General features: G+C 43.2%; 1 protein-coding gene across 2 annotated transcripts in view; it reads right to left on the reverse strand.

Annotated features, from left to right (window-relative positions):
* Nucleotides 1–18252, reverse strand: part of ST8SIA5 (ST8 alpha-N-acetyl-neuraminide alpha-2,8-sialyltransferase 5) — a 44619-nt gene extending 26367 nt beyond the window's left edge. Inside the window, exons 1-2 of one of the 2 annotated variants that reach the window (XM_057367800.1) lie at nucleotides 17604–18252; nucleotides 2864–2971 (exon numbers count right to left, since the gene is read on the reverse strand). In XM_057367800.1, coding sequence (XP_057223783.1) covers nucleotides 2864–2971; nucleotides 17604–17734 — 239 coding nt within the window. In that variant the 5' untranslated portion in view covers nucleotides 17735–18252. The remainder of the gene's footprint in view (nucleotides 1–2863; nucleotides 2972–17603) is intronic. The other variant, XM_057367799.1, reaches the window with a different exon arrangement.
* Between the last annotated feature and the right edge of the window lie 6931 nt (nucleotides 18253–25183).

Consider the following 25183-nt stretch of genomic DNA (forward strand, 5'->3'; position numbering starts at 1 on the left):
TGGGGAGGCCCTGGCACAGGGTGCCCAGAGCAGCTGTGGCTGCCCCTGGATCCCTGGCAGTGTCCAAGGCCAGGCTGGACATTGGGGCTGGGAGCAGCCTGGGACAGTGGGAGSTGTYCCTGWCCATGGCAGGGGTGTGACTAGAGRGSCTTTAATGTCCCTTCCACCCAAACCATTCCATTTTTCGATCCAAGGAGTCAAACTGTGTTTACTGAAATCAGACAATAGGATAATCTCCATCTCTTCCTTACTTGATCATTTTCACGCAGTGTTTAATCTTCRCTGCTCATCAGTTGTGATAAGGCCACTATTCTCATCAAGTCTGGCTGACTTGTAATTCTAATGCACTCATTCTTTCAGTGTGCTTTTGCTTTGGAAGTCTTTCATTCTCATCTAAAGATTCACTCCTACAGAATGAGCTGTCAGCGTCTCTACACCCTGTGTTCAGTTATGTAATTAAAAGATAAAGAGTAGTTCTAGAATATGTTCGAGTTGATACCACATATGCATGAATAAACATGTGACTCTCTCTMTATATAAATGGCACAGATTAATGGAAAGCATATTAGTATCTATTTCAACTAATATCTTTAAACATCAAACCCTTAACAAGGAGGTGATAGCACAGAGAACTGCASAGCAGTGCAGTGAAATGTGTTCACTGTGCTTTTGCTGACATATAATTAAGTTTTGTGCACTTTAGACATCTCTCTGGAGTCCTGTAAATATATACAAACAAAATCAGTTTTCTAACATGYAGTCTGCAAGTTTCCCATTCAGAGGAAAGAATTATTCATCAGAGGAAGGCTTGTTTTCACTTTATATCAACAGCCTAAAGTTGAGTGTCAGATTAAGACTCTCAAGAGATGTCTGGTGACAACACTGTTAGAAAGAAAGGTGATCAAAGGTAAATAGTAAACAATTTTGACACAGCTCTGCAGTAGTCACCACAAAGTCTCATCTCCACACTTACACAGTACTTTTTTATTTTCCTATATTCTCAGCTTTCATTATAGCAGGCAAAAGGATAAAAAATATAGAAATATGCTGCAGCTAGACTTAACCCTAACTCAAAATCTCTCCACTCCACTGCCAGTAACATAAACCAGAGTGTCCTGAGTCWGAAGGCACCCACAGGGGTCATCAAGGTCCAGCTCCTGGTGCTGCATGGACACCCCAACAATCCCATCCTGTGCCTGAAGGTGCTGTCAAACACKCCTGGAGCTCTGGCAGCCTCAGGGCTGGGACCATTCCCTGCAGAGCCTGTTCCAGGGGAGACACAGTCTTGTGATATTTCACATAACACATGCTTTGAAATATGCATTTTTTTTTCATTGATATTATAACCTTTTTGAGTTTCTATCTTATGTGCACTTTGAGTAAAAACCACTTTCACSCTGAACATCTTTGTCCTCAAAAGGCTGAAGAGATTGAGAGAAGCAGTGTGGTTCAGCCCCTCATGATTGTGTCGTTTGCAGCCGAAAGCTTTGGGTCCCTGTCCCACAATCAATGATGGCTCAGTTGCCTTTGTCAAAGGTCTAGAGAGGGAAATCTATATTTGTTGATTTTCTTATGTACTCAAGACATGTGTCTTTGTGTCACACTGATCTCTTTTTKTATGCCAGGTGCCTAAACTGAAGACTTTTATATACACACTACRTATGCAGACACTGAAGAGGCAGCAAGAGTAGAAGATAAATAGATAGATACACTCACACAGATACACATGAACCTTTGTTTTCCCTACTCTAAGAGAAAAACTGCAGTCTAGGTGGTTCCTCCATAAAGAACCTTTACAAGGCCARCCAGCAGAGCAGTGGGCAGTGCTTGTACAGGATCACATCACAGCAAGAGCCTGCACAGGAGCTGCAGCACTGCTGTGGCTCAGTGACAGGATGATTTCTGGCAGGTTAGACTCCCTAACTTCTGCTTGCCTTTGAAGTGCTATCAGCTCTGCAGCTGTACCGGTGTACGGTTACAAAATGATAATATTTAAAATAAAATGGGCGATTTACTCAGAGCTTTGTTTATACACAAGTATTAAATGTAAGGTTCTTTTAAGTGTTTTAGTTTGTTGGTTTGTTTTTCCTTAAAATTTTAMGGGTTTTTTTAAGGTTTCCCTGCTACTTATTGAGCTTGATAMTACACATGACTCAGGATTTTTAACCTCTGCAGCTGACTTACCGGGAAGAGAGCCTAAATATTCACCTTGTGCCCATGTCTGGATTTATGCAGATGGCCTGGGATAGCTGTGGAGCTATTTAGGCACAACTGCTGCCAGTTTCCTGAGTCTGCACATGACCCTGCACATGAGCCCATGTCAAACCAGTAAGTACAAAGAGCATATCAGTGCTTCTCCTTTTCTCATATCAGTGCTTCTCATGTCAAACAGTGTAAATAAAGGAAATACTCCGGTCTTATCTTGACAGAACACTTTTCCCTGCTAGGCCCTGGAAGACATTGAAGTATGTTTTTGTAGAATACATATTTTATTATAAAAACCAGATACTCCAGTGTGCACCAATGCTGTCATGTTGGGACATTCTCCRCTAAAGTCCCATTTTCCCATACTGCCACACATTAAAAGAAAGCATTGGTAGGGAAACAGGAGAGGMCAGGACATAGAAGCCACCCTCCTGAATTCTGCATGGATGCTTATGGCATGTTCCAAAATGTCCCCAGGGCTTCCAAGCAGGAAAACAACACAGTGCTTGGGCATCCCTGAAATCTTCTGTGCCACGGGGAGCAGTGCCAAGCAGCCAAATCACACTGCAAATCTCACATTTCATACAGCCTGTGCTCACATTTGTGGCTCACACAAAGGGAGAGATATCTCTGTAGTCATTCCCTCGGGTGTTGGTACCTGGTGCCTGTGTCACTGCCACTCTTCACTGCTCCGTCATCCGTGAAATTAAAGGTGCCGGTCCAATTTGCCAACTCCTCTCCATTCTGCCAGCTAAACTGCAGCCCTCTAGCAAGAAAACGAGGCAGTTGATATTTGATATCATTCATTAGGTTAAGTCTATCATCATGAGTTCTCATGTCCTATTTCTTAACATACAAATGCGAATATGACACATATCAAAAACAATTAAAAGATACCAAGAACCACAAGACATCACCTTACTAGGATAAACAATTAATTTTTACTTTCCACAGACTCTGCCAGTCTTTGGATGAAAACAATAGCAGGCTCCCCACAGAAATGTGAAGGCTTGTAATTTATGGTGCTCATAAACAACATACACTGGTGAGGAGGTAGAAATTTCATTCTCAAAAACACGAGGGTAAAAAGCTGGAGATGTGGAAAACCACAGGGCTAAAGAAGTAACAGCTCCAAACTTCAATTTTACATCTACAGTAGTTGTTAAATGTGGTGGACCTTGAGTCTTTCCTCTGCTTTGTTGGCCAGGCTAGCAAAGCATCCTTTGTCATTTAATGGCATCTCTAAGTCACAATACAGTGCTTCTTTTGCCTGYTTGGAAAGATTGCATTCTTTTAAGCCAATGCATAAACACAACCACCACAAGTCCCTGTTTTCCAAACTTTCACAAATTAATTCCAACCCGTGCAGTCTTCCAGAAACTACACCAATAATTGGGTAGAAACCTAAAAATGCTGGAGAAATATTTGACAACAGAGGTCAAAACCCCTCCCTTATCTCATAAGTCAACTAAAAAGGATCTTGCAGACTGTTATTTTTAAACTATCCCATTGTAACACAATTTCATTATTTCAGTGGCCTGGCAAGTGGAGTTGTGAACATTTGGTGCTGCCAATACCGAAAGTTAACTTCCCAGCTGGGCTGTGTGGGGACAGCCAGGAAGCAATCTGCCAGCAGGCTTCGTCCAACACAAAGGGCATCCAGGACCCTGAGAGTTCTCTTGGTCTCCAGGCTTATTACAGGGGCTGGTGAATCACTCTGGCCACATCCATCCTCCAGTCTAATTGGCAGCAATAATTAGCACAGGAAATTAAGAAGGAACAACATGAGGTGTTAAAATATGCCCATGGGAATCTCATGATGTTTAACAAAGCCAAGTGCTGGAGCAGCCCCTGGGATGAGCCCAGGCTGGGATGAGCAGATGGAGCAGCCCTGGGAGAAGGGAGAAGGTGCTGGGGGTGAGAGCAGAACCTGCCCCAGCCCTGAACCCCCCCGAGCCCTGGGCTGAGCCCCAGCGTGGGCAGCAGGGGAGGGGGGGATTGTGCCCCTCTGCCCCGCTCAGGTGAGACCCCACCTGCAGAGCTGCCCCAGCCCTGGGCAACAACAGCACAGGGACCTGGAGCTGCTGCAGCCAGGCCAGAGGAGGGCACGGAGATGCTGCCAGGGCTGGAGCCCCTCTGCTCTGGAGCCAGGCTGGGAGAGCTCAGAGCCCCTTTTGGGGCCTAAAGGGGCTCCAGGAGAGCTGGACAGGGACTGGGGACAAGGGCTGCAGGGACAGGACACAGGGAATGGCTTGGCAGTGCCAGAGGGCAGGGATGGATGGGATATTGGGAAGGAATTGCTGTCTGGGAGGGTGGGGAGGCCCTGGCACAGGGTGCCCAGAGCAGCTGTGGCTGCCCCTGGATCCCTGGCAGTGTCCAAGGCCAGGCTGGACATTGGGGCTGGGAGCAGCCTGGGACAGTGGGAGGTGTCCCTGCCCATGGTAGGGGTGGAATTGGGTGGGCTTTAGGGTGCCCTCCCACCCAAACCATTCTGTGATTCTTTGATTTAAATCAAAGTGTGTGTACCTTACTCTACAACAGCTGCAAGGAAATGCAACACTCTGGACTATCAGGCAGTCCCATAACTTGTGTATTTCTCTGGCCATTTTTAGTCAGCTGACCTGCTCAAGGTGAAATTTCTAAGCAGAATACTGATGTGAAGAAAACATGAGATTACTCAGACACCTTCACTTTGAGGCTTGTTGAGATAAACACTTGAGATTCTCTCCCATATACCACAGTCTAACACATTTTTTGCCACACCCTAACTGGTACAGAAACATGGTTCCTTCAAATGTATATATTTTTAAAAGACATTTAAGTATATGGCCTTAAAAATATCTTTGAGTTGCTAAAGGCATCACTAAATGATCTGTTGTGAGAGAAGTGGTAGAAGTGTGGGAAAACCAAGCTGSAATTGTGCTTTTTAATTGGATTTAAATTCTGTATTTGGGGCTTAGATATTTTCTTGTGAACTGAAATAGAGAACATTAATTAATTAAATAAATGGCTGGTGTTGGTGTGTCCTCCAGAGSTGAACTCCCCTAAAGCACAGCCAATATCCCAGCAGATTAAATGCAGAATTAAAACATGCCCTAAAGCTCTTTCCCTGTCTTTGCTCCACATGTAACAGCTGAAAGGAAATTTAAGTAAATGGTCTGAGATGGACAGGGTGAATCTGTCCATCAAGCAAAACAAATTGTAAAATCGCTTTTTAATGCCCCCTTGTCATCAAGCTGTTTTCGGGAAGAGTGTGCACTGCAGCGGAGGCACCACATTTGAAGGACGTTCACATTTTGGGTGAGGTCCAAGGGGAGAGTGTTAGACCAACCCTGAGGAATGGGAGAAATGTCTCATGGTGACCAGCTTCATACACTCAACTCTGAAGTGGCCTTTGAGGGTGGGGGATCTGATTGAGGTACAAAAATATCCAGTGAGGGGAGGGAAGGGTCTGGGCAGGACTCTTCTCTGTGGTTAAGGACAAAGCACAGAGCTGTGAGCCGAGCTTAGGCTGAGATCAAAGCGAAGTTTCCAGCMCTGAACCAGACTGACCACAAAGGGCTCTTCTTCCAACAGGTACTCCACAGACTTATAAATACACAAAATACCCCACCAAAGAAATACTGCACAGCCTAAAAGGCTGTGTGTCTCACTGTGAGTCTGCAAGACTGAGACCAAGTGGCTGCTCTGCATTTTCTGCAGGGGTGGTACAGTAAACCTCTTCTTCACAGTAAGTGCAACTTCCATAAATAATGGTCTGTAGCATTAGAACTGAGTAGAAAAACCAAGGATGAGACATTTAAAAACACTGAATTAATTCTGTTTCTAACAAGATTACTGAGAGCTTTACCACTGATCTCAATCATCCTACAGTTGGGAGAATCCAGTTTTTGAAATACAAAATTTTCTAATCCTCTCAGTTTTGAGTTGTAAGCATCCGTAAAAAATTGTCTGGCCAAATCTGCAAACAGCCTGAAAAAACAGGAAAGAGACTTGAACTGCTTCATCACTATGTTTTTCTGGCATGCTACTTTAGTCGAATTCTACCATGTTCACTCTCAGCACTAACTGCATTTAAACAGGTAAATGAATTAAGGTTCTGTGAATCAGAACTGTGATTCAAAAGCACACACAGAAGATGGAAACACAGAAAAGGAAGAGAAAAAAAGCACCTGAACAAAAAAAGAGGGTAAGAAAAGGTTAAAAGAAGGGGAGAAAAGCTGAGAAAATCACTTAGATATAAAGGTCTACCATGTAATTTAGACAGTTCACGTCAAACAGTTTAAAATTTAAAAAAAAAAAAAAAGGAAGAAAGAAAAGCTTATTTTAAACCTGGAATCATTACCAATGATTGCCAATAGTGGAACTTTGCCATTTGCTCAATTTGCCCTAATGTAATAACTTCTAAAATTGGTGTGCGTCCCCAATGTGTGATGCTGATGACAGCAAGGAAAGACTTCATAAAAGGCACAACAACCAGAAACTCTCAGTGCAGAGATGCTTTGTTTTGCCCATGAATGTAAGCAAATTATCTTCAAGGAAGATGTACGTCAKACATGGATACCTTTAATCACAGGACTTACCCCTAACAAATGAAACTGTGAGCAATTCTGTACTTTGCGTTGGAGAAACTCGGTGAAGTTGGATGTCTTAGCAACAAAGACCTTGATTTTCAGGTAAATGTCAAAGCAATATTTTGATCCTAATTGGTAACTCTAAGTGTTGAATCAGTGTGTGGTCAAATAAACATCATCGTAAAGCAATAATAGCAGGAGGGGGTGAAAAGCCAGAAAATTAACAAAGCAGCAGTGACTCTGAAGGGCTTGTCAAAACCGGCTGTCAGGAAGCAGCAGGAAGCAAAGACTAAAAGCCTGTTGCTGCAATCCAAACAAAAAAACAACTCCTACACAAGCAGAGGTTTTAATAGCAGAGGATGTCAGATAATTATGAGGCTTTTGAACTACAAGGCAAGAATGAACAAGTGGATGAATTGCAGAGAGAAGCTTTGCATCCATGCTGCTGTCACACTCAGATTCCCCCTCAGCAGTGCCTACTGTCCTTCTGAAAGGAAAGGAAAGGTRAAAATTCACTTCAGACCAGAAGGCAAGGCTTTAAAAGGGAGTTACTAGATGAAGAAAACCCAAAAGGCTCCAAGAACAGCTGGAGGCCACGTCTGGGCTCTATCCAGAGAGTGGGCCATGACCTTGCATGCAGCAGAACTCACCCAGGASAGAAGCACTCGCTTTCCAGGCACAAGGGCGGTTCGGTACAGGTGGCTGAGTGACACAGGGATCAACACTGCTGGGTGACAACGACTGAGGGGCAGCAGGGCCACCACCTGCCACTGCAATCACAGCCTATTCCCCAAATACCACCAGCCCATCCCATTTAATTCCAAGCAGAAGGCTATTTCCACTCCTCTTTCAAGGTGACAGCTAGCATTACCCTCATTTGGCATCTACCACAGGCAGACTAAACCCTAACCCATGCAAAATCAGGCAGAAACCAATGATATTTTGTAATGGTGAGTCTAAGCCAAAACCTGACTCAGCTTGCTGGCCTACACAGATGGTCAAGGAAGGACAAGCAGAGGAAGCAAAGGAAGATATGAATGTCCTCAAGAGCAAGGCAAATTATTTCATTTTCTTTCTGAGATTACTCTATTATTTTTCTGCTCTTGCTTTCCAGCAGTTMTCATATTCCTTCCCTATATGTACTCTGCTTAGCAATGAGGCCATCAGGAGGTCACAGAAAATCCAGGTTTTGTGACTCCAGCTCCTGTTGAAGTTATAAGTGAATAGCATGTTCATTAATTCAATATAAATCATTAGTAATTCCACAATCCTGTTTCTGCAGGCCTGGTCATGGTGCTGCACTTCCCTGTTACATACTGCTCAAATACAGAAGCCATATCCAGTCCCTGTCCTGATGACCAATAGTCCAAACCATGTAAAGGCTTTTTAAAGTCACTGGAAAATCAGTTTCACTATACATCAGCTTCCCTGTTTTGTAATTCTTGTGCCCTTGAGGAGGAGGAACTGAAGACTTCAGTGTTAAATGATCACTTTACTCTCTCTGAAAACGGAAAGTGATGCCCCTAGCCTATTAACAGGGATGTCACAGAGGTGTTGGAAAGTCAGATGGTTAATCTCACYAGAGATCCAGTTCCTTCTTCCTGCGAAATAAGGAAACTATGACTCACTGTGTCCACAGGGTGTACGGAAAATAAAAYKAAARCCRTGGTCTGCATGCRTGACCTGCAGATAAGASTGATTGGAAACACTCACTAAAATGGACCAGGGAGTGAGAGGAGCCTGGGTAAGGGGAATGTCAGGAGTCTTGAGTGTGACAGACTGCACAGGTGAAGAGAAGCACAGCAGCCAGCAGAGAGGAAAGAAAGAGAAAGAGAAGGAGGAGTTTTGGAGCAAAAATAAGGATCTCTTTTTATTTTGCCCAGGCCAGAAACAGCAAGTTTATTAACACCACACTTGCAAACACATCAGAGGGGACCAAAAGGAGTAGAGGAATAYAGTTACCACTGAGAACAGTGAGACACCAAGATCAAACCCAGCCCAGCAGTGCCCAGTCAGTCTCCCAAACCTCTGTCCTGTCAAAAGGGCCAGACTCAGTCCTTGAAGAGAATGAAATCAGATGAACAAGGCAAATGATTATTTGAATAGTTAAATATCACTTCAAACACCCTAAAACATTTTGAAATAAATAGCCAAGGCACAAGTTAAAAGAGGCAGCACAGAGGAAAGAAAGAAACACAAATCTGCCTGTAGCAGCCCAGGTCCATTTCACCTGTGCTATGTAAAGCCAGGAAAATACCACGTGTGTGCTGGCCTCCTTCAGTCCAGGATCCATGGGCATAACCCTGTTTTATTTTTTTATTAAAAAAATAAAACATTCCTGGGGCCATCTCAAGTACTTGAGCTGGATGCTCCCCTTCTTAGGTGAATTCATTAAAAAATCCACATTTTTCAGTGGAAGCAGCATTGAATCTGACCAGTTCAGTTTAGAGAAATACTTATTTCTCCAGTGAAATAWGCAAAATGCAAGTTTTAGTCCTGATACAAGCACATTCATATTTCTACTCACTTCATTAAGAGAGATCAACCTTTGTCTCACTGACCTACAGCTTTGGAAGTTGACTGACAGTGGGTAATTACTGAGCTGATCACTGACCATCTCACAGGGATCAGATTATTCAAAGGCTTTGAAAATGTACAAAAATATGTGGGAAAGCAGGAATGGTATATTCACAGCAAAAGGAAGAAGTAAAATRACATGGGTACCACAAAAAGATAAAGCATGGATGGAGGGAAAGGAGCATGCCTGGTTTTCACCACACTCTTGGCCTTTCAGAATTATAACAGGGGTAGGTTTGGCTCTTTATGTTAGAGGGAAATAATAGTATTAAAGTGGTGGAGGAGTCTATTTTGACTACTGCAAAAAGCAAAATTGGAAACATAGGTGGGAAGCTTCTGGATTATAACCATTATTACACACAAAAAAAGGTTTTGTTTTGTGTAGTACATTTCACATTTGTGTTAAATCTTGCATCCGATACTCACAAGCAATATCTGAAAAAACTTGATCTAAAAACACTTCCTAGGAAGGATAAAATACGTTCAGATAAATTGGGTTAAACTGGATTTAATGCTGACCAGGCCATCAAGAACATCAAAGGATACCTTCAGAACCATTACAATCTTACCTTTTMTCACCTGTAGCTGGAAGATAAGCATCCAAGGAGTAATAAATAATCTTTATCCATTCTATAGGTAGTAATTATTTACAATTTTGATTAACTCCAATTATTCATAATTGAAATACAGAGGGGCAGCACAAAACCCACAACAGAATGAAATTACAGTGAGACAGGTGGTTTTCAAGAAAAATTAAAAAAGCAACCAAGCCCTGAGCATGGAGGCTCCTAGGAAATCCCAAATGTTTTAAGATACCAGCAAATCCTGACATTTGAGATGGTAGATTCCTGATGCAGCATGGGTAMCAAATCTCACCACAGCACAAGAGATCTGACTGAAATAATTACATGGCATCTCAAGTTTCCAGTACTAATATATTCAGCATCAGGTCAAGTGTCCCTTCACTGCCCCGAGAGCTCACACTGAAGACAATGAGCAAAATGCATTCACACTCAATGAGTGYGGACCCAGTGCCAGGCACAGAAGAGGGAAATATTCCTTCTCTCCATGCACTGAAGTGGATGGCACAATCTTCTCTCACCACTTATGCAACCTCTCCAAAATATTTACAGCCTAAGATGTTCAGTTAGGACTGTGAAAAGCCCAGCTTTGCCTGTTTTTGTTCTGATGGAAAATGCCAGACCAGTGACAGAGGCTGCTTTTAAGGCTTTCACCCCGAGAACTAAAGCATAAACCCAACTAAATAAAAAGGATGGGGAAGGACAGTGACTGTCTGSAGGGCTGATGGAAAAGCAAAATGGATGCAAGCAACAGAGGGCAAGMATGCCTGAAAGAAATGAGAGGTTAAGTCCACGATTTGCCTGAGGGAGACATGGACTGCTGAGCAATGAATACACTTGAATTAAAAATTGAGAARTGAAATGAAAAAGCAATCAAGGGTAAGAACGAAGCACAGCAAGAGTAAGAAAATACAAAGCTTTGTACAGTGATTTTGCCTGAACCAAATCCAGCAAGTGTAAGAAAGACCAGGAAACTCCAACTGGGTCAAAAATAAAAGACCAAGTGGCCAGGTCATCAACACTGGCCATGGAGGTCAGTGGTCAAGGGGGTGATCTGTCACAACTGGGGCTGTGGGGGATATGGGTGCAGCACAACCCAAAATGGGAACACTGGGCTCTGGGTTTGGCTTTTTACAAACAGAGACAAGACTGAACTTTGTACCTGCCCATGCACAAAGAGGCCAAGCAGGTAATTATTTTCAAAATGTCATAAAAGACGCTGATGGCATTTCTTCTGCCAAAAAAATGTTAGAGCAGTTAWACAACTTTGGATGAAAAGGTGTTGAATATTGAGCAATGGGGAAACTCAACCATTACTTTGCCATCCTGAGGCAACAGGTCTGTGCAAAATGAGGATTTAACCCAGATATTCAGCCAAATATGCAAGAAGAGGTGTTTGCACAGACAGAAGTATGCCTAGATCTTCACTCAATAAAGTCAGGCTGAAGGAAGCTACTACTAGGTACTATGTGAATTAGAATCAGGATTTAAWTGTCTTTGTATTAATCAGCAAAGACGATGGTCACTTTTTGGCTGCTAAGCAGGATACCTATAATTCATTGCTCCAGRGCAAAAAGTTTCTGGAGAGCTCCTACAGCCCAACATAATTCAAAACAAAGGCAAACCAACCACAGGGTGGGCTTGTGGACACTGACCCAGGGGCTGCTGGGTGGCCACAACCTCTATAAAAGGGTCAGCAGTCTGAAGGTCACTCTGTAGTGACACATCCCTCACGATCTGAGGTCAGGAAGGACCATGGTGTGACATACCAGGGAGGGACACACTTGGGATAATGTAATTTGTGCATGTAAAATACTGAAATTATAGGCACTCGCTACCCTAATTTGCTGTCATGAGAATAGTGCAGAAGGACTGGCAATTCACAGAGCAGAGCAGCACGTGGTTTTGTCATCTCAACAGCAGAGGTGAAATAAAACAGCAGAAATACAGCACAGAGGGAGCAGGGATACAAACCCTGCTGTTTTCTGCATTAGGGCCATGGAGARCACTGCCAGGGAGCACAGGAGAGGAAATAACATATCCTCATATTCTGGTACCAAAATTGCAGCCACTTGATGCTCTCCTTTAAAAGCAAATTTAAATTATGGCTAAAAAAATCCAAACCTTAACGTAGCAGAAGGAAAGATTTTTGGATTCAGGAACTTTGCCTAAAGCTACCAGCAGCAGCAGTGAGAAAGGGAACGGGATGTGCAGTGGGATAAAGTGACTGCATCCAACCTCTGGATGGAGGATTCATCAGCATGGTGGAGCCAGTGCAGAGGAAGCCACTGGGATGATCAGAGGGATGGAGCAGCTCTGCTGTGAGGAGCCAGGCTGAGGGAACTGGGATTGATCAGCCAGGAAAAAAATAAAAGGCTTTTGTGTGACCTAACTGTGGCCTTCCAGTGCCTGAAGGGAGGTGACAAGAAAGATGGAGAGGGAAAATTTGCAAGGGACTGGAGTGACAAGATGAGAGAAAAGGCTTCAAAGTGACAAAGGGCAAGTTTAGGGTAGATGTTAGGAAGGAATTTTTCCATGTGAGGGTGGGGAGGCCCTGGCACAGGGTGCCCAGAGCAGCTGTGGCTGCCCCTGGATCCCTGGCAGTGTCCAAGACCAGGCTGGACAGGTCTTGGAGCAACCTGGGATGGTGGAAGGTGTCCCTGGCAGGGCTTGGGACTGGATGGGCTTTAAAGTTCCTTCTCACCCAAACTGTTCAGTGATTCTGTGATTCCCTGACTTTGCAGGCAGCTCAATTAATCTATCAGCTCCCTGTTGGTTCTGCCCCCTCCATCCCACTGCACCTCTTGAAATGCTCTTGGGAATGCCCCATAGCAAGAACAGTATAGCTGGAGTCTCAGCTTCTGCTGTGCTTGACTAGATCTGGCCACTTTCAGGCCATATTCCATAAACATACATATTTTCTGTGTTCTACATAGTTTGAAGACTTTTCTTGGTCCTGAAGTTTCCAGTGCTCTTCTCTGGAGAAAAYCTCCCAAACCCAAGCCCTGCCCAGAGCCTTGTCAGGGATTCATCGAGGTGACTCACAGGATACGTGTAATTTCTGTGGGATAGTAATTCCCTCTGGTTGGAACTGCAGGCACARAGCTGTGTGACCACAGAGAGATGACTCACTGGGTGACCTTCAGACTATGCTTCTTGGGGAAGATATTTAAATGGAAAGAGACTTTTAACACAGCAATAGAGGGTCTCAGGTTGTGATTAACACTTTCACAGGGTGTTAGGAGCAGAGCAGAGGAGCACACACCAGGAATGGGGCAGGAGCTCTTCACCTGAGCTGGTGTTAGGAAGGACMAAAAAGTGAGTTTAGGACAAAATACAACTTGGGCCACATGCAGTCTCCATGTCCCCACTGCACTTTCCTGCTGCCCCTGGGTTAAGTATGACATGATCTTAGGGCTCAGGCTATATGATCTCTCAAGGTGTAGTCCAGGCTTATTTTCTCTGGGTTTATTCTTTATTTGCCCATGCAGCGCAGGAAATAATCCCAAATTATCTTATATGGTAAGGAAAGAGGTAAGGATGCCTGGAAATGGATTTGCAACTGTTGAATAAAAGCTGCATCTGATATTCAGAAATGGTGGTATTACCTCAAGTCATGAGATTCTGATATTACYAGGAGTGCATAAGAATGATATTTTATTCTCATTTAGAAGATATAAAGCTTTCCAATAATGCAGGCTGCCTGCATGGGAAGGTTTGCTGACTCTTGCTGTGGGATTCTTTGACATCTTTTATTTACCCTCTGGCAGGCCCAGGGGTAATCTTTATTTAGAGTCTTTAATAGTTTTGGAAATGTGTTCTCCTCACTCAGCTGAAAAAAAATTACAAGTTTTAAAGGTGCAGATTCCCTTCTTCAGCTGACACTCTCCTGGGGCAGAAGTCAGCCTGCTAAAACACCCAGAATTTAGTGAGTTTCCTGCCAAWAGAATATTGGTATGTAGCAAAGTATTGCTCTGATATTTTTCCCTTGCCGAAGGGAAGGACTGTCCTATTGATCTCTCCCATGCTACAGGTTGGGAGATGAAGACAGATTTCAACATTTTTTACTGTAGTGGCAGTTTCCTGATGTAATCCAGGATTATTCCCTGCTGGCCAAACAAGAGCTGACAAAAAAAGGCCAGCCCTCAGCTGAGCATCTGATTCAAAAGAAAATTCAGCTGAAAGGCAAGCATTGGAAAGATGAGTCAATACAAAAGCAAGCGGCAGCTCTGGATTTAAGCAGAAGTCCACAGCATTTAACCTACTTTAGCAGATCAATGCAGTGGATTTTTAATCATCACATTAATCCTAAAATAAAAATAATTACCCCAGAGATCTGTATTAAAGTCCCGTAATTATATCTCATTTCATCATCCTTTTTACTCGGGATCAAAAGCTGCAGAGACCAGAGCTGCCCGATGTCATTTCTCCAGCTCACAGTTTAACTCTCTTCTTARGACTTCAGCTGCAACTACACAGAAAAAGCACTGGCCTTGCTGAGAGCACCCACATCCACCCCACTAGGGAGAAAAGTGAAAAAAGGAAAAAAAAAAAAAGGTCGGTAGGATTCTGCTTTCCAATGACATGGTATAAAACTGCAAAGGAAGGAGTGGAGAACATTACACAGTTGAGTGAAAAATGTGTGAATGCCTAGAAATTCAATCTCTGCAGTGTCCCCTTCTTCCAGCAATGCCAGGAGACCATTAATATCCCATAAGGGAAAAGAGGGTACTTTGACCAGAGACTGGGCCCCTCATCAAATTTCCCTGAGCAGAGTTTATTTCCTGGAGYATCCTTTCCTGTCCACAGTCCTGCAACCCCCACAGATGCCCTGGGAACATGAGCAAGTGCAGGACCCTGAGCCTCAGTGGGCAGCCTCAGGTGGGATTTTAGAGCCATCAAACCAGCCCATCCCCTGCTTATAAGAGCAAGTGGCATGGCACAGCTTACAGACATGCAGCAAACTTTCCCATCTTTCTCCCCAAAAAGAGTGCCTTTCTCCACTCTGCCTTTTGGGACCAGTCCTCAATCTATGCTGTCGGCTGCATTGTGCCCAAGCTGCTCGTTTTAGGTCAAATTTCCCTGCCTTGCTGGCCTTTACCCATTTCCACCATCTTCTTGCAGAGAAAGAGCTACCCCGGTGTTATATTTAGACTTAAAAGCACCATACATTTACCGAAATAGTGCTTTAGTCCATTTTTCAGGTTTCTCCAAATACACGAGRGAGTTTCTTCCTGCTGCCTTGGGAAGGGTCTGCGGGGCCTGCTGTTTTTGTTGCAGGTGTTGGGATGAAGGCAAAGGTTGTCATCAAACAAGCAGCACRTGGAACCGGAGACAGTAAATGGTCATGGGCTCAGGGAGAGTCCCCAAGCTGGCAAGGGGCACCAGGGCTATAAATACCCACCTTCCCTTCCAAAACCACCAGGTACAAGTTATAACATGTCCAAGKAGCCGGAATCAGCTTCTAGCAGGGGGCTTAACACCGGAGGTTTGTGAAATCCAAGAGTAATTAAAGGTTACAGCTGCCCCTGCACGGAGCTCGCTGGCAATCAGGCTGCCTTGGGAAGGTATTGCAGGACATTAACACACAGGGAGGGAGGGGAGAGATGGAAAAAAGGTACCTTCATGATAATATTATGGTAACAGTGCAGACCAATGTTAAATCACCTTCCTGTCACCAAAAACTCACAGCCTGAGACTGCCATGTCCTGCATTTTTATTTCCATGGACGATGGGAACTGCAATTCCCAGCAGAAAGTAGATGAGGGAGGTTTCTTTTTCCTTTCATTGAGTTTGGGGGAACCCTCTTTGAGACTCTTTGCACAAGATTAATAAAAAAGCTTTAAAAATCCATTAAAATAAACAAATAATTGCAACCTGTAATAGGAAAAAAAAATTAAACCATGTTTTCCGATTCAAGTGACAAAGTAAATGTTCATCTCCCTACTTGGCATTCATTGATGGCAAAGGGSTCAGAACCAGGTTTTCTCCTTGTAGTCCTGGGAATTGGAAATCAGCCCTYTTTCATTCCCTGATGATGACAGGAGAGGCTCCCAGGGCATGAGGCAGGACACAGGGATCACTCAGTGAAGAGTTTTTGGTTGCATCTTATCATTTTACCTTTACTCTGCCATTTTTCATTTCAGTTTGTACTTGGGATTTATTTTTTTATCTCTCTAATCCTGTTCCAGTCATTTTGACTTCGAAAAGCAAGGATTGGTAGGGCTACCAGGCCTCCAGGACAAATGGGAAAAACTGACAAAATAAGGGAAAATGAGACATCAACCAGATCATAAAGTCATATTCTTAACACTGAGGAAACTTAGGATTTTCCTTGTCCACCTACCAGAAGCCCACCTACCAGGTTGCTGAAGGCCCCCAAATATGGAGATTTTATACCTCCTCGGGGAACCATTTTCTTTCAAAGTTTCCCATCATGGTTGAATCCAAATCTTTCCTGCCACAACATTTTATCCCTTTGTGAGTGTTTACAGAGATGCATTTATCACTTTCCTCTTTTAAAATTTAATTTGGGTATTTCGAGTCAGTTCTCCTTTCTCCCCTCATTTTTCTCCAAGCCAAAAAAAACCCCAATGTTTTCTACACCTCTGCTCATTCTTTTCTCCTTTCAGCTGTGGAAGTCACACTTTCTGTAGCTGAGGTGCCCAAAAACTCAAATGGATTCCCTGAGACAAAGCCTTGTGCTACACAAGGCACACAAATTGCTCTGTGGATAAACAACACCCCTGTCTATACATATTAATATCATGCTTGCTTTTCCCTCCCAGAGAGAAGTGTTTGCTGATTTGCCAGCATTCTGCTTGCTCTTGGCACAAGGCAAACAACTACAGGAGTTGCTAGCAAGGCAAGAACCAAACCACTGATCTCTCCTGGCAGAATGTAGCTTAATTCCAGTAAAAAAAAAAAAATCCACAGCAGCTGCCTACAAAACAGAAACACTTACCTCAAAGCACGTAAGGGAAACATTCCTCTTCATAAAACCATGCAAGCTGTAACTTCTCAAACTAGGTTTAAGTAAAATAAACTCTGCATGGGTCAAGGTTAAACACTTAGAGATCCCCACCGGTGTTTGCCGTGAAAAGAGCATTTTCACATCAAAGACTGACGTGCTCTACAGCGAAGCAGTCTCAGCAGCAATTCGTAAGAACACGACAGTGYAAAAATAAAGTGGTCTCTCGGTTATTCAGAACACTAATATTGATTTTAGGGACCGCATCTGCGTGTTTGTTTCTGAAGACATTGAAGTTTCCGCAATGAACACATTACCTTAATTCAACCCCTCGAGCCATTTGAGCCTGAACTCACACAGAGTGGGACGCCTGTAARGCAGGGTCTGCTCAGGGGCAAACACTCAGAGGGTACAAGTCTGTTTAAGTTGAATACAGACCTGTACTTTTGCGACAGCTGAGGATTAAAACATAATCCAGGAAACTCACAAAACATTRTATCCTGCCTAACCTTCTCCTGCTTTCATAATCTAACAGACATTACAGATGCCGGATGCACCTCYCCAGACTGACAAGATATTATTATCAGCAGCAAAACACTGATAAGTGGTTTGAACTGTCAYAAAGGTCTGCCTGGAGCTCCATCTCCCCTCGGTCCGATCAGACAACTTTTCCTATTCCCTCCGATCCCCCCTTACCTCTTGAGATAGTTTCTCCCGTAGAGGATCTGCTGCAGCAAGGTGACCACGGCAAAGGCGCAGATGAAGATGAAGAACAAAGTTCTGTTTCCCAGCAAATCCCGGCTTGACGAAGGGTCAGTGTATCCCATCCTTCCGAAAAGCCACTGAAGCTSTGCTGGGTAAAATTCAGTTCATCGCCACCTTCATGCCCTTTTTGCCGGGGAGCGGAGGGGAATGCCTGCCGGCTTTTCTGTGAGCAATCCAAGGACAAGGTGTCCCATTGTTTGGCCCTGCTGCCCCTTCCTTGCCCCTTTTGGATGTTAGCTCCAGGACTGTGCGCAATGACTTGCTTCCATGGTAAAGTTTCCAGGAGATTCAGACGTGGGTAACATCTAAAATCATCTCTCAGAGCTCTCTCAGCGCAGGCAGCCTGTGCTGTGTGAGAGGCATTCTGTTCCTTCTAAGCCTCTCTTGAAAACCCGCTGCTAGCAATTATCTACTTCAATCCCATTTTCATATTCCAGATGGGGGAAGCTGCACACAAACCAGAAAACTGCAGCCAATGGCAAACACGGGGCTCCGGCAACCTGCGTTGGAAGCACATAGTCGTCAGCTCTTCTCTGCTTCTGCTCAGCGATTCCAACAAAATGTGCTCGCAAGGGGACGTGACTGGGGCGGGCTATTATCGAACAAGCATGTAACAGTCATGAGGATTTCATTCAGAACCCTGCAGGAAAAGAAAAAAAAAAAAAAAAAAAAAAAAAAAAAAAAAAAAAAAAAAAAAAAAAAAAAGAAACGCAGCAGCAGTCTGGTCAGGCTGTCAGGAAAGCTGCATTCTGTGCAGCAGCGCGCCGTCCGTGCCGTGGCTCCGGTGCCGTGGCATTTGCATGCAGAATGCAGAGCCTTCAGTCACACACCGCTCACTATTTGGGCTCCTCCGTTTCCCCCTATTCCTCCAGAGTAAGCACAAGCAAGGTCACTGTGCATCCCTTCAAGGACAGAGCTCCCGGTGCCTGCATGCTGATTTATTGGAGGCTCTGAGTAGCCTCACAGCCGCAGAGAGGGGAGCCTGCCTCTCAGTGCACGCTCTGAGAACCATTCATTTAAAGAGACAAATATTCTGATTGTTCCTCCACTAGACACAGCTCCCTTTTGAAAGGGCAGAGCAATAACACTTTGTCCACAGCCATCGCAACTCCTCCAAAAATCCCCCCATTGTCAGGAGAGGCTCAATTCAGCTCGCGGGGAGTTCTGTTGCTGGTTTCACTGCTAGCAAAATCTGCCCCTGACCCTAAAACAAGTTCCAATGAAAGCTTTATCCGTGAATGAAACACTCAGACTAGGAGGCTGTTTTGCCCCAACAACAGATGGGCAAACGATTTTGACAAAAAAAAAAAAGAGAGGAAAAAAAAAATCCTTTGTCTAAGAGAATAGGAAGATTTTTGTGTGAATAGATTTTCCAGCAGTTAAACCAGCGTATGCAAAATACTCTAGTGTGCCAGCAGCCCAGCTGTGAGGAGCAGCAATCTGGGAGTATTCATGGACTTTGTTTCAGCTCTAACTGGTGCTTCATGTGAAGAAAGGCCAAAGGTAAATTTGTGCAATCCTTTCAACACAGTCCTTGAAGACGGGGATCAGTTCTCAGCATGACCTGCAACTATTTAGCCTAAAGCCGGCTCTGCCTTACCTAATTTTAAGCAACAAAAGTCACACAAGTGTTTAAATTAGAAAGGTGGTCACCCTGAATTCCTTCAGTCGAGGAGACCACAGCATTAGATATCCCCGAATTTGCAGAGAAGAGGATCCAACCCCTGATATGCCCTGACTCAGCGCCTCTCACAGCTCCCACACCTCTATTTCTGAACCCTGGTAAATGCTTCAATTATCACCTTGCATATAAAAAGAGTGGGGGCCCCAGGTCAGATCAACGATTATCCAGGGAAAAGTAGATGCAGAGAGCAAAGGCATACTGATATTTCCTTGGAGACACTCTCCTACCATTTTGTGGTTCAGGATTTTCCAGAATGAAAGAAAGAAAAGCACCATTTAGGTTGGAAAACTAACTGAGTGAGATGCATTTGTACTGTTCTGGGAATAATACACATACCAGGGGACTGCAAGTTAAACACTAAAATAGTTTGATTCCCTGTTGTCAAAGTCATCAGCTCTAGGGCCAAATATGTTTCTTTTAATGATCAGTTCATGTAAGCTCATATCATAKGAAACGTATGCACATAAGAATTGTACCATTTAGATGGATCTAACCAAAAATCCTCTGAGGAAAAGGAAAAGCTGTATGGCCATCAAAATTCCCAGGCTGAAACCCCACAAGATACTACACAGGCAGATTTGTATGCAGGAGCTGAGTCAAGGCTAATAAGCTCAGCTGTGAATGAAAATTTACTTAATGCTTTGAATTGTTTGATTTCTACTGATAGCTTTGAAAACTCTAAGAAATTTGCCTCAGTTGCTCTGGGAGTTATTTTACAATAACAGCAAAGTATCAGATAGTAGAATTGGCTTCCTATGACTTCCTCTAAGTGTGACACCAATTTTGCAGGATCTTATATCACTAAAATTTTGGTGAAAACACTTTCAGCTTTTCTTGTTCTATTCCCCTCTTTTCAAAGGGATTTTTTTTTCTTGAGATCTGTGCTGTAATGCACCAAATTCCTGAGCCTAGCAGATGCTGTTTCTCCTGGAGTGATGGTCAGCCTGAGCTGCAGCAAACAGCCCGTGCATTTTGTCAGTCTTGGATTTTCTGTGTCCTATCATCACTCTCTGCTGTATCAGGACTGGCCAGAAGATTTAGCACCTGAGAGACCTAAGAGCAGGAGAGCTGCAGACCCAAAAAGCAAAGTACAAAGGTATCTGTAATAAATAGGAAGATCTTGCACAGGCATCATTCCTGACGTCACATGCAAAAGAAATCTGTTTGCTGCCCTCAGCCCAGTACAACACTGCAGAACTGGAAACAGACCAGCTCTGTGCAAGCACAGAGAAATAGGATGTCTATTGACAAATTTTCACAGGATGCTCAAGGTTGCTTGCAATATTTATTGTGAAACAGTCTTAGAGTGCAGCAGAAGGGCTGAATGAGCAGTGTCAGCACTCATTCCTGGCACCCTCTGAGAGTTTGACTTGTCAGCTACAGATCTCCTTGAAAGCAGCAGGTCTCTGCAGAGAAAAAAATATTTATTTTTTAATGATTTTACATTCTGAACTCAAACAAGCAACAGACAACAACAGATCCCCTCCAGGGTCTGAGAGGGATTAGAAAAGCTCTATAAGGACATTGAGCCCAACCATTCCACCAGCATTGACAGGSCCACCACTGACCCGTGTCCCCAAGTGCCACATCCACCTGCTTTTGTAACACTTCCAGATGATGGACACAAGCTCAGAATGGGTATTCCTACACCAGTTCTTGGAGCACAGACTTCAAAGTCTAAACCAAATGTGGCAAAATGGATGTTTAATACGAAGCTGCTAGAAGCAGTCAGTCTTACACGTGTCTGGCCTTTATTTGTTGCATGTGAGCTGCTTGCTAAATATCACCAGAGCTAATCTGTCACAAGAAACTCCTCCAGCCCGAGCAGTGAAACTCTGAGTGCTCTAACACAAACACAAATATGCTCCTTACATTGACACCCTCCARTGGGAGCTCATCATTGGCTCTTAAGGCCCAAAGAAGCAGATTTGTATTTATTTTTTAGAAGAAACTAACATTACATCTCAAATACAAAGAAGCAATGCCACTGAAGCTCTACACAAGAAAAGATGAATTGGCAAGAGGACAAAACCTGGTAGGAGTCAGAGTCTACTCCTCTTGTGGCGGGACTAAGCTCATCTCTCTCTCTGTTGAAAGGACAATATGCAACCCTTAATTCTTAAGCTGCAGTTTGGTTTTTAATGCAAATTAACCAGAAAAATTCATTTTTGATAGGCAAGTCTGACTGGGAATTTTTTTAAGTATCTTTCACTGAACTTGTTGTTTGAATCAGTGTTTGACTGATCATGCATTCTAATTTCAGCTGAAAGCAATGGCATTTATTGCTTGGGATAGCAGGATCTGTCTGTTGGTTGTTTAAATCGTGAAACACATAACTGAACATGTTAAACTCACAGTATCGTACAGGATCAGAGTAAAGTAATACATGCTTCACATTCCCCTTCAGGATTTTTTCTCTTCMTCCCTGCTCAGCCACTCTCCTCTTAATGGCTATTTCTCAGACCAAAACACTTCATACCCAGCATAGCAAAATACTATGGGCTGTAAATGGTTTGAGCAGAGCATTTTTTATACCTCATTTCCCCCCCTAAATTAAAATTAAATCATGTCTATTTACAGTTTCTACAATACTTGTGTAAACTGCTAGATCCCTGATTTTGCAAAGAGCTGGCACATAGGTAYATGGCTGGAAGGTTCTGCTGAATATGAAACTCGTAAACATATGCTTATCAATATTAATCCTTTTGCAGATATAAAACATGCATTTATTAGCATAATCTAGTGCTTAACACAATGTCTAGTCCCCCATCACTGCCACAAATCCATATGTCTTAAACTGAGACAGTGAAGGAAGCTGAAAAGATCCAGCTAAGATGTAAACATTTATTTTCTTCTGAGTTGTCACGTGGAGATGACAGTGGCTAATTTGACACCAGGCTCCTACTTTTGGAGATACCTGAATTAGAGGATGTGTCCTGTACATAACACTTGGTCTGCACACTGGATATACAATTATGGATATACAAATATAAACAAATATGTTTCTTCTAATGATCAGTTCATGTAAGCTCATATCAAGCTCATAATCACATTAGCTATTGAATCATGACCAATTTACTTCCAATTGTGGGTCACATAGGGTTCCATATGGGGAAAAAAYGACCCAGTACATAAAATACCTCCTTTTTACACTGCTGACACCATCTCTGCTGGAAAAGGAATTATGTTTTCCTCAAAGGAATAAGGTCTYCTGGCAGGGAGCTCTGATGCAGAGCTGTAACGTGTGGCTGCAGTGCTGTACATTTACTATCGACATTTCCTTACAGCAGGGCCTGCTAAAATGTGTAGCAAAGTGCAAAACTCACTGGGACATCTCTGCTTTCCCAGTGCCATTTCCATATTCCTAAAAAATACAGGAAGTGAAGTCTGATTGTTATGGTCCCGTTCAGTCTCACAGATTTAACTGAGAATTGTGGAAAGACAGATTCTCTGCATTGAAAAAGAAACAGGACCAAAATTCATTTACAGGAATCATCAGTAAAAAGCATTAGTTTGATTTTGAAGCATTGCAGGAGCCCTGGGTTTCRCACCAGATCAAGGGGACTCAGATATTGGCAGAACCACAGAGGGGCCAAAGGGTTTCCACAGCCAACATTTGCTCTCAAAGGAGAAATATGATCCTCCCTCCATCCCAAGCARGTCATAACTCCCACCTAGATCATCAAAACCACCTTTAAAACCTTCCAGGGAAATTCTGAGAAGTACTGGAATCAATGGCACTCAATTTACAAGTTTAATGGGCGTTGAAAGATKGATGTTTCTTTTTTATGAAAATATTCCAGTATTAACACCACAATGAACCAATTTCCCATAACAAGAAAACCACAATTAATAATTATTTCCTATTTTAACAATMCATTTTTACAGCAAAGGGAAAAATGTTAATCTGAGATATTTTAAAAAATACATCATATGGCATATGAAAGCAGATTAATTCACRGTGACAGAGTATCAGATTTTGGAACACCTTTTGCTCTGTCAGTGAGTAGCAYTAATCAGAATGGAGCTAAATGTGAAAAAGAAACTTTTCCTCTGAACAATCAGCTAATTAAAACCTTCACGTCTTTTCACATTACTCTTATAATCAAGATGTAGAGGAGACTTATCATAGAAAATTATTTAGGAAAAGTTCCAAAGGTAACTTTTTATCTCAATTCTGCATTGATTTTGTATTCAAAGGAATGAAGTGTATTCCTCTTGAATTAACCATCAGCCTCAGTTCACGTGACCTTTCAAGCAGCCCAGACATTCAGGTTTTGAGCCATTATTTTTCATTACGCCCTCCAACAGCATTGATTACAATATTGACTACACACATTACTAACTACTGGTCAAACTATTCACCTGAATTACTCTTCTAGTCAAACCTAATATGTATTCAGACACATCATGATTTTTTTCAATCATTCCTGCTAGTCCATGTTTAATTCARTCCATGACAAAAATAATAAATTTAAAAAATAAAAAGTCTATCTGGCTTCTCTGTTCTTCAAAAATCCCCATACTTCACGAAGTATATTTTATTTTATAGTATATTTTTAGTGGAAATGCCCACTGGAATCTGGACAATGAACCTGGAAGCAGACACCTCTTTGTCTGTGGACTTTCTGCCCCTCCTGGGGCAGTGTGGACTCAGATTTTGAGCCCTGCACACCAGGTCTGACCTGCAAGCCACCACAGAGATGGCTATTAATAAAACTGGTGGCCTTTTCAGAGTCCTTCCTTTGGARCTGTGAACTGCCATGAATGCCTGGGTCGTGCTTTGCTGTGTTAGGGTAACAAATAAAGACCATTCCTGGAACAGTCAGACGCTACAGCCGGGCGTGAGCTGAGTCAGCTCTTGCCTTGAGCATTTTTCAATTCACACAGTCAAGAAGGAAAGGTGAGAGAGGGATTTATTAGCCCCTTTGGCAAGCAGCAGGAATTGCAATTGGAAATTGTGTTCGGTAGCATGCAAATGGCTCAGCTTGCAAACAAGTGCAAAACCATGACAACAGCGGTCCATTTCACTGACAAACAAGGATGAGAGTCTCCAAGGCAGCACCAGCCATCCAGAGAGAGAAACTCCATCCATCAGCAGGGCCTGGATCACCCCTGACCTCTGCCAGCAGCTTGAGCTTTTACAGCACTGTTATAGGCAGTGCTGGCACAGGCAGGGAGATGGAGGGCCACAGCCAAAAGCAGATTTAAGCATCTTCCTCCTCTCAAAATGCTGGGAGTTAAATGAAAATCCTTGTTTGGCTCTTGGCTGCAAGTGAATTGTCCAGGGCTACGATTCAAATAAGGACTAACAGTGAGACTTCAAACTTAACTTTGTCCAGTGGAAGGTGTCCCCACCCATGGCAGGGGTTGGAAYARGATGATCTTTAAGGTCYTTTCCAACCCAAACTGTGATTCTGTGATTTAATATAACCCCACTGACATTAGCTATATTCCAACTACTTCCAGTGCTGTATTCCAAATATTTCTCTCCAGAACAGGACCACCAATATATCCATMAGCCAGAAATTTTTCCACTTTTATCCACAGTCTTTGGCAGTGACCTCTTGCTGGAAACCCTGCAACAGATATTCATATTAATAGCTGGGTGCAGTCAATTGGATGTGTTGTTGTTTGGTTTTTTTTGTTTTTTTTTTTTCTCTAAGAACCTAAAATGGGGAAGACAGAGTGGTAGTTTATCCACAGCCAATATTAACATCAAACACCATATGGCCTACAGGATCCAGTGCTCTGCAAGGAGATATTAAGGAAATGCCTTTGACAGGGAGAGACATCTCCAGAAGAGTGGGGATGAGGAGAGGAAAGC

The sequence above is a fragment of the Malurus melanocephalus genome, unplaced genomic scaffold (genome assembly GCF_030028575.1).
Source record: "Malurus melanocephalus ecotype Western Australia unplaced genomic scaffold, MMel_1.1 scaffold_85, whole genome shotgun sequence".
Taxonomy (NCBI): domain Eukaryota; kingdom Metazoa; phylum Chordata; class Aves; order Passeriformes; family Maluridae; genus Malurus; species Malurus melanocephalus.